Raw genomic sequence first — 13,901 nt, 5'->3', positions numbered from 1 at the left:
ATTCCACTCTTACTTAGAATGGAGGCTTCTGTGAGGAGATGATAGCCTGTAATTTTAGTGTTTGTTTAAAGCCGATTCCTGTATCATCATGACTTGAGGGTTTTGCATACAGGTGCATAGTGGTTAAGATGGTAAATGATTACCAGATGCTGGGTGTCAGAGAAAACTTGGTAGGTACAAAGTTCTGATCCTAAAAATTTATGACCTTAGGGTTTCTTTTTTTTTTAAAGCATCTTTTTTTAAAGAATAATTCTTTATCTTTATTGTTGAAAGTATTATACATGTCTCCTTTTTCCCCCCATTAACCCCCTCCAGCCACCCCCAACCCAAGACTTCACCACCCCATTGTCTGCGTCCATGGGCCATGCATATGTGCATACAGGGTCCTTGGCTGATTACCTCCCACACACCCACCCTCCCACTGCCTTCTCTCTGAGATTCCACACACTTTTCCATGCTTCCATTTCAATATATTTTTATTGGTTTCAGAGAGGAAGGGAGAGGAGAGAGAGATAGAAGCATCAATGATGAGAATCATTTGTCATCTGTCTTCTGCACACGCCTACTGGGGTTTTATGCCCTTGACCGGAATCGAACCTGGGACCCTTCAGTCTGCAGGTTGATGCTGTATACACTGAGCCAAACTGGTTAGGGTTTGGTGATTCTTGATTTATTTAAAATAGCAGAGGTAGTCAATAGCAGAACTATTAATGGTCCCCAGTCTCATGTGTAGTCCACCATATCTAGGCTTATGAATTGTAATTATAGATAGGAGTTAGTTGAGCTCAATCTCGTCTGTTTTCACCTTAAGAAGAAGGCTGGTTTGACTTATAATTTTATTTTACTTTTTTAAAAGTATGTTTTTATTGCCCTGGCCAGTGGCTCAGTGGTTAGAGCATCTATTCACAGACCGAAGGGTCAGGGTTTGATTCCAAGTTAAGGACTTGTACCTGGGTTGCAAGTTCATTCCCCTGGAGCTGTGTGTAGAAAAATCAATGGAGGGGAAAATTGTCCTCAGGTGAGGATTAACAAAAAACACACAATAAAATATCTTTTTATTGATTTTCAGAGAGAGGGGTAAGAAGAGAGATAGCATTGATTGGCTGCTTTCTGCACACCCCCTACTGGGGATAGACCACAAGATGGGCATGTGCCTTTACTGGGAGCCAAACCAGCGACTTCTTGGTGCATGAGTCAACACTCAACCACTGAGCCACACTGGCCGGGCTGAGTGACTTTTATTGAAAGCCAACTATGGTCAAAGCCCAGTGCTGAGTGTTGAGAAAGACACAGGGTAAAGGAGACATGATCTCTGCAGGAGGTTATGTTCTGATAAGGGGTATATGTATGTATAAATGTTTAGACAAATCCTTAGACAGCAAGGAGGGGTAAAAGAAATACCACAGAAAATAAGAAACAAATTGTGTATATGTGGGGGGTGCAGAACATTGAGTAAGTGACCAGGGAAAGTGTTGTAGAAGAGATTTTTTGGGTAGAATATTTCATTCAGAATCATGACTTTTGTAGAGTTTTTTAAAAATGTAAGTATATCCCTGGCCAGTGTGACTCAGTAAGTTGAGCATTTTCCCATGCACTGAAGGGTTGCAGATTCGATTTCCGATCAGGGCCCATGCCCGTGTTGCCAGCTTGATCCCAGGTGGGTAGCATGCAGGAGACGCTGATCAATGTTCTGCCCTCACATTGATGTTTCTTTCTCTCTCTCTCTCTCAAAATCAATCCAAATTTTAAAAAATGTAAGTGTAATGCAGATTTTTACTTTATAACATGATTGTGTCTCATTATTGTTAGTAGAATATAAATTAAGGGACAAGAAAGCCATTTCATCTTCTGAAGTTAAATCAGGTATAGAAAAGATACCACCAGTCACTTTGAAAATGTCCAAAAATTCCTTTGAGAAATATAATTTATCCCCAAAAAAATCTCTTTGTGAGTGGAGAAATTTATCTAGCTTAAATAAGTCCATTCTTTTCAAGCAATATTCAAGGGCCATGCAGTTGTTTCTAATCTAATCTATTTATTTATTTTCTGTTATTATTGCAATAGTTTTTTGCTTAGTGGCAAATATTAAGTATTTAACAGCAGCAAGGTAGATAGTTCTTGTGGTCTAGCCTGGAGTTCTATCCACATTTTATTTTAGTAGAAAATGCATTTTGAGTTTAAAATGACCAAGGGAAGATCAAACTTTTCTAATGTAATTTTCCCCCTATATGCAGAAAAGCAGAAACAGCATAATAAAGCCTTCACTTTGAAAGTGAACCTCAGTGACATTAAATATTTAGCTACAGCCCTGGCAGGTTGGTTGGAGTGTTGTCCCGTGCACCACAAGGTTGCTGGTTCAATTCCTGGTCAGTGCATATACCTAGGTTTTGGTGGGGGCACGTACAGAAAGCAACCAATCTATACTTTTCTGTCTCTAAAATCAATAAAACATATCCTCAGGTGAGGATTTAAAAAATAATTTTAGCTACAGTGAGCCTTTCCGGATCCTATTGACCATGAATTACTTTCTGGACTGGACATTATATTAGGTGGAATCATATGAAATTGCTCTTTTTGTGCATTAAAAACAGTTGAATATTGGCAGTTTTACACAGTTCAACCTTAAAGTCTGAAGTTTCATAGATATACAGAGGCTTCAAGAATTGATGGGTTCCTTTCCTCAGAATTCTTCTTATTATATTTAAGATAAAGCTAGCAAAATTAATCTTACATAATTCTAATTCAATTTTGGAAATAATGATATTGGTAAGGACAATGGATAGCTTTATCTTTGTGGTTGGATCCCCCAACAAGTCCTAGGACAAACTCCCTTATAAGAGGCATATCTCAATGAAAGACTTATTTTTTCCAGTGACTAGAGCATGCTTCTTTTTAAGCAATTTTGTTTTTATTCCAGAATAAGTGTGTGATTCCAGATAAGCTCATAAATGTTTTAAAATAGAGCTTGCCTGATGTGTGGTATTTTTCCATCTGTGTAGTTACTGGGAAGCATTTACTCATGATATGTCTAAGCGAATTGATTCTCCAGAGATAGAGGTCTCTAGGAATACATTTATTTGAAATGTATTCCTGGCATTCCCAGCATGTATTTTAAGGCGAGTGATTTGAATGCCTTTTTTTTCCTTCCACATACTTCTATGACAGGTTTGAGCAATGATACTAACTTTGCTGCCTCCTTACCTCTACTAGATTTTTACTTCTGTTGTATATTTTTCCCCGTATTCTTTTCTGCCTCTCTTTTTGAGGAATTTGTAAGGTTAGATACTAGCACCTTATGCAATAGTTGCATATCTTTTTCAACTAAGAATATTATGATGCTCAATGAGCCAGTAATTACAGTGTCTTCACGTTCTTACAAACACACTCAACCATAGAGTCCATGATAATTAAAAATAAGATTTTTAAAGAGTATCCAGTTCTTAAATGATAGGGACAAAAGTGCCCAGTTCTTAAGTAAATACTTTTCTGTTGAATCAGGCAAAAGTATGTTTAAATTGAGCCTCCGTAAGGTAGCCAGGTTTGCAAGGCACTATATCAACTTTCCAGAGAATTCCTGTTGTTTTCTCTCATCTTTGACACATGAGGAACAGCTATGTTCCTAGAGCAGCTGCTGCTGTATTCTTGTTGCTTCTCAGAGGTGAATAACATTGGGGGTACTAGTGCTAGATAGTAGGCATGGTTTGTGTTTTCATCTGGGAGGAAAATAATAGGATTTTTGGAGAGTTGAGAGTTGCATGAGTAACAGAATTCAGGATTAACCTTGTTTAGAAAGTTGTTAGAAACACAGAAATTTGTAGCTTTATTGGATCACTTTGATCAGTTGAAGAAAGGTGGTGATGTTTTTATACATCTAATGCATACATTGTACACTAGCATTTAGTAACACCAAGGTCTTCTGTCTGAGATGAGCAGCTGGTAGGTAGTCTCACATGCTTTAGTTTTTCTTCTGTCAATAGTCCTGGAACCCCGTCCCCCACCCTTATGAACATTCCTCTCCTGAAAAAATTTTATTTAAACAACAGTATTATATACTCCTGTTATTTATGAATGTTGCGATTTATATATTTTAAAATTACATTGTAGACTTCCTTTTTCTTTTTTTCTGGAAGCTGCTTTTCTTTAAGGTTTAGCTCTATATTTCTCAAATACAGTTATTTATATACCATCTTTGTGAATTTTGTCATGTCTGTGTACCACTTGTACTATTATTTACTTAATATTTATTTTAAATTGATTTTAAATCAATATACCCTCCTTTTAAATTGAGATAGACCCCTGGCTGGGTAGCTCAGTTGGTTGGAGCATCGTCCCAATAGGCCAATGTTACAGGTTCGATCCCCAGTCAGGGCACATACAAAGAATCAACCAGTGAATGCATGAATGAGTGGAACAAATTGATGTCTCTCTCTCTCTCTTTCCCTCATTCCCTCCTTCCCCCCTCTCCCTCTCTTCCTTTCCCTCTCCCTCTCCCTCCTCCTCCTCTCTCCTTCTCCTTCTCTCTCTCTCTCAAGCGAATAAATACAATTTATTTTAAAAAGAGTCAACTAATGAATGCATAACTGGAACAATAAATCAATGTTTCTTTCTCTCTTGCCCCACTTCTTCCTCTCTTTCTCTAAAATCAATAGAGATTAAAAAAAAAAAAACGGAGGGACAATTTATATGCAGTAAAAAATACCCACTGTAATTATATAGTTTGCATTTCATCAGATGTATACAGTGATATAACCACCAGGATAGTGAAGACAGGGAACATTTCCATCTCCCTGAATAGTTCCCTTGTGCCCCTTTTCAGTGGACCCTAGATCTGCTTTCTGATGCTACAGTCTAGCCACCCTTAACCCTTCCTTTCCTTTTTTTAAAAAATAAACTTAGCTTTTTTAAACAGTAATGTCTTAATTCAGAGTTTGAGTTATTATTTTTATCCCTATTCATGTGAAAGTAAATGTAATTTTTGTTGTCACACTTTGTTCTACAATCACTTAAAAAAATTCTCAGCTTTCAAGCATGCTTTATCAACCTCTTGTATACATTGTCTGGCACTGTGGATAAGAACTAGAAATAAGATAGTAGTGGCTGCCCTCCCCTGAAGCTTATGGAGGCATGGCTTTTCGTTTTAAGGAACCAACTAGTAAATATATATTTTTCTTAGGGCACTTCTTGACTTAGAACCTAATATTTTTCTGCAACTAGATAACATTTTATATTTTGGATATCCAATTAATACAACAAGCACATGAGTGTTTACAGCATTGAAGGCAAATCATGTTCACATGGAATTCACTCCAAAATTTAACTATAAATGTTTTCCCTCTTTCTTTCTCCCCCCCCCCCACTTCAATTCCTAAATAAGAGTAGAAAGAACAATTTAATTGTAAGACAGTCCACTGAATGAGTGTGTGTGCTATAGAGAAAGACTCGGATGGGAGAATTGAAGCTGCAATCCCTTCCTGTTCTCACAGGAGCTGCAGCAATAGAGCACACAGTGAGGAGGTAATGTAAAACCAAATTCAACTTATTGCACACCTCCTCCGAATAAGATACTACTAAGGACCATAGGCAATATGAGAAAAGATAAATTCACCTCAAGACTTAGAGCAGAACAAGACAGCTTCTATAAGGATTTATAACCAGCTGACACTATATAGAGATTCAAGGCAATAAAAATGCTATGGAGATTAAGAAGGGGAAAAAAAGGATGTGTTTGTTTTACTTCTGCACAAATTTTTAAATTTTTTATTTTTATTTTTTGATGGGAGATAGATGTACACTTGGTACTAAAATCCAAAAGGAACAAAAGGGTGTGGACTGAAAAGCCACCCTCTGACTTCTAGGCCCATCTTCAGTTCTCTTCTCCGGAGGCAGTCATTCTTACCAGCTTGTGTGAGCGTCTAGAGTTTATAGAGAACTTAGAGATTTATGAGTGTCTCAGTTTCCTGTGGCTGCTGTAACAAATTAGCACAAACCGGGTGGCTTAGAGTAATAGAAATGATTGTGTCGCAGTTCAGGAGCCCAGAATTTGAAGTCTGCATCACTGGGCTGAATCAGGGTATTGGCAGGGCTGCCGCACTCCCTCAGAGGCTCTAGGGGAGAGTTCCTTCTTTTCTTGTTTCAGTTTATGTTGCCTGCCAGCGCTCCTTCCTTGGTTTGTGGCCCCATCACTCCAGTGTTGAGGCAAGCATCTTCGTATCTCCCTCTGCTCCATCGTTACATAGATGGAGTGTGTGTGTGTGTGTGTGTGTGTGTGTGTGTGTGTGTGTGTGTGTTTAGTCACCCTCTACTTCTCTCTTATATGGGTACATGTGATTGCATTTAGGGCCCACCTGGATAATTCAGGGTAATCTTGACATCTCAAGAGCCTTAACCTAATCATATCTTCGAAGTTTTGCCATAAAGGGTAACATTTATAAGTTCCAGGGATTAGGTGTAAATAACGTTTGAGGGGCCATTTCTCAGCCTACTGCAACAGTAAAATAAATAGCATACTATATAGTTTTCTGAACCTTCTAAGAGTGAAAAACTGGACTAACCCAAGGGCCTATTAATTCAGGACTGGTTAAATGATGGTACATCCATAGAATGGAATAGGTGTCAGCACTAAGAAAAATGAAATAGACATACTGATGTGGAACCATATTCACTATAAAGTTTTTTTAAAAAGCAAGTTGCAGAGGTGCATATAAGTAAGGTAAAAATTTGGAAAGATAAATATCAAACTTAAAGTGACTTTCCCTGGGGAGAGGAACTGGTGGACTTTTTTGTTGTTAATTCTTATCCGGGGGTATTTTTCCATGGATTTTTAGAGGGAGTAGAAGGGAGGGGGAGAGAGAGAAACATCGATGGGGGAGAGACACAGTTGGTTAACGCCCACACTGGGGATCGGAGCCTGCAACCCAGGCATGTGCCCTGACTAGGAATTGAAACCGTGACCTCCTGGTTCACAGGTCGACACAACCACTGAGCCATGTGGGCTGGGCTGTGCCAGCCAGGCTTTACTGTTGGCATTTTTAAATCCAGCATGTACTTTATAATAAATTCATGTGTTTTGTTTTTCTGGGTGAATTGTGTTGTAGAAGTGATAGGGATCATCAAAGTTGAACCTTTAAAAATTTTGTTTCCTAGATAGCAGATCCTGCATTAGCTGAAATGGGAAAAAACTTGAAGGAGGCTATGAAGATGCTAGAGGACAGTCAGAGGTGAGCCTGTGGAACAGAAGTGACCTTGTTAAACATGTTCAGTCTGTTATGAAACTGGTGGTACTGGTTTCCTGTTGTTATAAACACCTCTGGGTTTCAGAATGTCACGCTTAGCTTCTGCTGACTTTGAACTTGGTATTTGTTTTGGGTAGAAGATGCTTTGTAATTAAAGGATTTTGAAATTGAGGGGCAGGACTTATAATTTTCAAGTCTGCCTATTAAGAGTTTAATTTACTCAATATATTGATTTGAAACTATAAATATTTCTTACTGTAAATTAAGGTCATATAAGGCATCAACTAACCAAGAAATGGGTTTCATGTTCTTTTCCTGAAACTCAAATTATACCCCAAATTGGGGGCTGGGGCAAAGGATAAACAGGGAGGGAGAGATATGATAAATGTGTTTTAAATTCTACATCAGTTACTAAGAAATTACAGATAATATAGAGGCCTGGTGCACAAATTTGTGCACCAGTGGGATCCCTTGGCCTGGCCTGTGGGATCGGGCTGAAACTGGCTCTCCTACATCCCCCAAGGGGTCCTGGATTGTGAGAGGGTGCAGGCCAGGCTGAGGGACCCCACCGGTGCACGATTGGGGCCGGGGAAGGACACGGGAGGTTGGCCAGCCATGGAGGAACCACAGGAGGGCTCCAGGGCGTGTCCGGCCTGTCTCTCTTAGTCCCGATCTGCTGGACCCCAGCAGCAAGCTAACCTACCGGTCAGAGCATCTGCCCTCTGGTGGTCAGTGCACATCATAGCGACTCGTTGACCGGTCAACTGTGTGCCCCCAGATGGTCAGTGCATGTCATAGCAAATGGTTGAGCGGCCTTAGCATGTCATTAGCATATTACGCTTTGATTGGTTGAACAGTTGACCGGACACTTAACATATTAGGCTTTTATTATATAGGATCATCACATGCTTGCATGCTCAAATGGTAAAAATTTGATATGATAAAGTGAATAATTTTTCATTTTCCTTTAAATTAGAAGAACAGAGGAGGAAAATGGAAGAAAACTATCAGGGGATATTCCAGGGCCACTCCAAGGCAGGTAGGTGAAAATAAAGATAAGTACCTTTGGTTTGGGTATACATTTTCTTTAAACAAAGATTTTGCCATCATTGATTTACAATTTTAGTGTTATTGAGTAAAAAGCAAATTTAGAGTTATAAGCAATGTAAGTAGAAAACTGAAATGCTGTTGTCTGGTTGTGATAATGCCAAGCCTGCCTGCTTCTTCCCCTTTCCCATTCAGAATTTAACACAATATCATGAATCAAAAGCAATGCACAAATTTATAATTATGAGTTGAATATCATACTTAGTTTATCTTTGAAACCTGTAATCTGCATGGTACACTGAGCATTATTGTGTGAGATATTTTAATTTGGTAAGATTTATTATTTTTATAATACAGTAAAATGAAAGGAAAAATGTCAACTTTAACCATTTAATGACAGAACATTTTTTTTTTTTTTTACAATGAAAACAAATTTGTCTAGTATTTATGGTTTGAGCTAGCAGGGGAAATGTCAGAAAAATAAGAAGTTATCTAACTAAAATTTTCACAGAATGTTAGTACTCGGTTTGCAATTAAAATTTCAGCCAAGGTTCCTTCATACAAGCTTTTTTTTTATGACCAGGAACCTGCACATAGGTAAACATTACAACTCCCTTAAATTGTCCTTTGACCTGAATATAAATATGTATAAGGTTGCAAAAGAGAAGTGAGGAGGAAGGGAAGGACCACAATGTGACAATAATGTCACATCTAACACACCCAGATACCAATATTAAAATAGGCACTCCTACTTGTAGCTTGAATGGTGCTGAATTTTTTGTTGTTTTTTGTTGTTGTTGTTGAGTTCAGAGAGGAAGGCAGAGGGAGAGAGAGATAGAAACATCAATGATGAGAGAGAATCATGGATCGGCTGCCTCCTGCATACCCCTTACTGGGGATTGAGCCTGTAACCTGGGCATGTGCCCTGACGAAGAATTGAACTGGTGATCTCTTATTTCGTGGGTCAGCGCTCAACCACTGAGCTACTTGTGCTGGGCTTGAATGGTGCTGATTTGAAGCCCTCTCAGTGTGCATGCAGCGTCTTCTACAGGTCAGAACAGAAACCAGTCCTATAAATCTCCTCAGGGAATTAAATTTCCTAAAGGGAATTAAAGGGCTCTACTGATTCCACAGTTTTCCCAGAAGAGATACCACCAAGACTATCTGTAATTCTCAGAATGGGAGGGCATTAAGGCTACTTACTGGTCAGGCATATTCACACTTAGTGCTAATAGCCAACATCTGAGATGGCACTATGCCAGGCATAGCCTTAAATGCTTTACATACACTGTCTGATTGCATCCTCACAATTTCTTAATGTAAGGACTTAGGGAGTTTCAATAGCTTGCTCAAGTCCTGTGGCTAGGCACATAGCATAGCATATCATTTGTAATATAAATTTAAGTCATAACTTTTAAGTATATGATTAATTTTATTTTACATTATTGGGACAATGGTAGGAAATTTCTACACTGTGTCCAAGGACCAGGGCCCCACTGCTGTGAACATCAGCACCTTGGGGAGGATGGGTATTGGGGCATTGTTCTGACAGTGCTGCTTTTTCAGAAGAGAGAACTTTTTATTAGTCATACTCTTGCTAATGGAGCAATAATATTTTCACATTACATGTGTTCAATTTGACATTGCTAACTACTTTAGTCATTCACATTCTTCCCAGAAGTTTTCACCACCTCATGTGATGAGCACTTAATAACTTATGTTGAATAGAAGTAAATCTATTTACTAGTATACTCTAAGCAGATCTCCAGTTTCCCAGTTTGGAGAAGAAGTGGTAAAAATGATGTGTGCATTACATGTTTAAGTCTGTTAGAACAAGCAGACAAGATGTCTACATGGAGGGAAACTAGATATACCAGTGACATTGGAGTATTCTTGCTGCTTCTGTGACCTTTAGCATCTTATAAGGACTATTTTGGCTCTTATGACATGCTTATTCTCCAGGATTCAAATGAACAGGTAGAGAAATATTTCTTAAGCAATATTGGTGAAATTTAAAAATTTCAATCTCAGATTTAAGTAGAAGATTTAATTAATCACAAGTAAGATTGTATTCAAAATGCCAGTTAATAATTTGAGGCTTGTTTTTAAAAGATGTATACTGTATCTCAAACACATTCTTACTCAAAAAAACTTACCAAAGCTATTTGGATGAAAGAATAGAGAGTGGTGGGGGATACGTGCTATTTCTACCTGTCCATCAAGTCTTTATTTATTCTGCAGTGGACAAGATATGGTGAGCATCCTCCAGTTAGTTCAGAATCTGATGCACGGAGATGAAGATGAGGAGCCCCAGAGTGCCCGGTAATGGAGAACGGTTGGCAGCTTCTCTTTGTGACAGTATTATGTGTTCTTGATTTTGAAAGTGATTGCATTCTTGCAAATTGCTGAAATGATAGACTATGCTTCATTCATATGATATCAAGAGGATCTTCATTTTTTTCTTTTCAGAGAGAAATTTACATATTTTACATAATATATTTTGTAAAAGGAAGGCATTTACTCAACCTAAATTCTACAGTTTTTATGGTATCATATCTTTGCAAGGGGCTGGCAAAAGGACCAAAGAACAATGGCTGTGCACTTTCCTACTTATGGCTCCTGCTCCTGCACTTGTGCTTGCGCTTGCCAAGAATTGCTGCAGCTGAATTGATTGGTGGGAGACCATTGCCATGAATCATCCATTTGCTTTATTTTTATTTTCATCTGTTTAGCTATTCAGTTTCATTTTATCTTTAATTCTTTTAAATTTATTTTTTTGGAATAAGTAATGCTTTTTTCTGGTTCAAATTTCAAAGATAAAAGAGTACACAAAGGCAGTTTTCCTTTTTACCTCAGCCTCTCTGTATTCTCCTTAGAGACAGACAATGTTGTATTTCTCAGAGATATTTTATGAGTGTGTATACACAAGCAAAATGTCCTTACTCGCCCCCTCCATTACACAAATACTGTGCACATTGTTTTGTACCTTGCTTTTTATTTTTATTTTTATTATTTTTTTTAATATATTTTATTGATTTTTTACAGAGAGGAAGGGAGAGAGACAGAGAGTTAGAAACATCAATGAGAGAGAAACATCGATCAGCTGCCTCCTGCACATCTCCCACTGGGGATATGCCCGCAACCCAGGTACATGCCCTTGACCGGAATCGAACCTGGGACCCTTCAGTCCGCAGGCCGACGCTCCATCCACTGAGCCAAACCGGTTTCGGCAGTACCTTGCTTTTTAAATTTATGTCTTAGAGTTCATTGCATATCAATACACAGGTGTTTTCTCCTTTAAGAGATGTTTGGGCCCTAGCTGGTTTGGCTCAGGGGATAGAGCATTGACCTGTGGACTGAAGGGTCCTGGGTTCGATTCCAGTCAAAGGCACATGCTGGGTTGTGGGCTCAATCCCCAGTAGGGGTCGTGCAGGAGGCAGCCAATCAATGATTCTCATCCTTGATGTTTCTGTCTCTCTCTTCCTCTCCCTTCCTCTTTGAAATCAATAAAAATATATTTTTTTAAAAAAGAGCTGTTTCGCCAAAACCGGTTTGGCTCAGTGGATAGAGCGTCGGCCTGCGGACTGAAAGGTCCCAGATTTGATTCCGGTCAAGGGCATGTACCTGGGTTGCAAGCACATCCCCAGTAGGAGATGTGCAGGAGGCAGCTGATCGATGTTTCTCTCTCATCAATGTTTCTAGCTCTCTATCTCTCTCCCTTCCTCTCTGTAAAAAATCAATAAAAATATATTAAAAAAAAAAAGAGCTGTTTGGTTTTACTTTGAATGGATGAACATATTCTATTTAACTAGTCTCCTTTTTTAAAAAAACATATTTTATTGATTTTTTACAGAGAGGAAGGGAGAGAGATAGTTAGAAACATCCATGAGAGAGAAACATCGATCAGCTGCCTCCTGCACACCCCCTACTAGGGATGTGCCTGCAACCAAGGTACATGCCCTTGACCAGAATTGAACCCGGGACCTTTCAGTCCCCAGCCTGACGCTCTATCCACTGAGCCAAACCGGTCAGGGCTAACTAGTCTCCTTTTTGTGGTTTACTTTTACAAACATTGCTGTAGCCAATAACTTTGTACCTGTATTATTTCTTAGAGAAGCAAATATTTCTGGAGATTAAAGTTCTAAAGTGGGATCCCTGGGCAAGATATCTTGTGTATTTCTAATTTTAATAGATATTGCCAAATTTCCTTCCATGGAACCTGTGCCAGTTTACGGTCCCACCAGCACTGTGGGACCCCCACCTTTGCCTGTGAGAGTGTTAGATTTAAGAGTTGTTGCCAGTCTGATAGGTGAGAAATGATATTTCAGCATAATTTTAATTTGAATTTCTCTTATTAACCAGGTTAAGTATCTTTTTGCATGTTTTAAAAACCCATTTATATTTCCTTTTCTATCAACTGTATCTTTTGCCCAGTATCCTGTTTGATTTTTTGACTTTTTAAAAATTGACTTATTTTTTATAAGGGCAATTAGTTCATCCATTTAAATTATATATAAAAGAATACCTAGTTCCCCTTGAATTTGCTAAATTATTGTTATAAATAGCTAATGAGGAGAATTGATCTTCATGTAATGATTCTTTAAAAAATTGTTTTCTGCACATTTAGCTCTACCCTCCATAGTTCTTATGACCGGTACTTAGTTTTAAAAATATTTTAGGAGAAAATTATTCACAAACAATTTGTATATTTAGTAGATATTCAATAAAAAGAAGGATGTTTATATCCTAGGAATTAGTTTTTAAAATATTTTTCCCCCCAGACTGTCAATACCTTATAGGCATTAAATTTTCTAAATTTATCTGAATTTGTGCCTTCTAGGCCATTAAGTGAATTTTCAGTCTGACAGAAATTTCTGTGGGCCCTTGTGGGGTGGCTCAGTTGGTTGGAGCATCATCCCATACCAAAAGGTTGCTGGTTCGATTTCCAGTCAGGGCCTATACCTAGGTTGTGGGTTTAATCTGGGAGGCAACCAATCGATGTTTTTCTCTCACATCAATGTTTCTGTCTACCTATCTCTCTCTCTCTGTCTTCCCCCCTTCCCTCTCCCTCTCCCTCTCTCTAAAAATCAATTATATATGCACACACACACATACACACACACATATACACACATACATACACATATACATATATATATCCATATATCCATCCATCCATCCTTGGGTGAGGATTAAAAATTGTGTATATATTGCCCAACCGATGTGGCTCAGTGGTTGAACGTCGACTTATGACCCAGGAGGTCACGGTTCGATTCTGGTCAGGGCACATGCCTAGGTTGCGGGCTTGATCCCCGATGTAGGGCTTGTAAGAGGCAACTGATCAATGATTCTCTCTCATCATTGATGTTTCTATCTCTCTCTCCCTCTCCCTTCCTCTCTGAAATCAATTTAAAAAATATATTCTAGCCCTGACCGGTTTGGCTCAGTGGATAGAGCTTTGGCCTGCGGACTGAGGGGTCCCAGGTTCAATTCCGATCAAGGGCATGTACCTTGGTTGCAGGCACATCCCCAGTGGGAGGTGCAGGAGGCAGCTTATTGATGTTTCTCATCAATGTCTAACTCTCTGTCCCTCTCCCTTCCTCTCTGTAAAAAAATCAATAA

At 38.7% G+C, this 13,901-nt stretch overlaps 1 protein-coding gene across 10 annotated transcripts in view; it reads left to right on the top strand.

Annotated features, from left to right (window-relative positions):
* Positions 1–13,901, top strand: part of PDXDC1 (pyridoxal dependent decarboxylase domain containing 1) — a 56,474-nt gene that overhangs the window by 6,330 nt on the left and 36,243 nt on the right. For 4 of the 10 annotated variants that reach the window (XM_059693230.1, XM_059693235.1, XM_059693236.1 and 1 more), the window contains 3 exons: positions 7,144–7,217; positions 8,209–8,271; positions 10,521–10,601. In XM_059693230.1, the coding sequence (XP_059549213.1) occupies positions 7,144–7,217; positions 8,209–8,271; positions 10,521–10,601 (218 nt within the window). The remainder of the gene's footprint in view (positions 1–7,143; positions 7,218–8,208; positions 8,272–10,520; positions 10,602–13,901) is intronic. The other 6 variants (XM_059693231.1, XM_059693234.1, XM_059693238.1 and 3 more) reach the window with 3 other exon arrangements.

The sequence above is a fragment of the Myotis daubentonii genome, chromosome 4, assembly GCF_963259705.1.
Source record: "Myotis daubentonii chromosome 4, mMyoDau2.1, whole genome shotgun sequence".
NCBI lineage: Eukaryota > Metazoa > Chordata > Mammalia > Chiroptera > Vespertilionidae > Myotis > Myotis daubentonii.
This window is presented reverse-complemented; position numbering and strand designations above follow the sequence as displayed.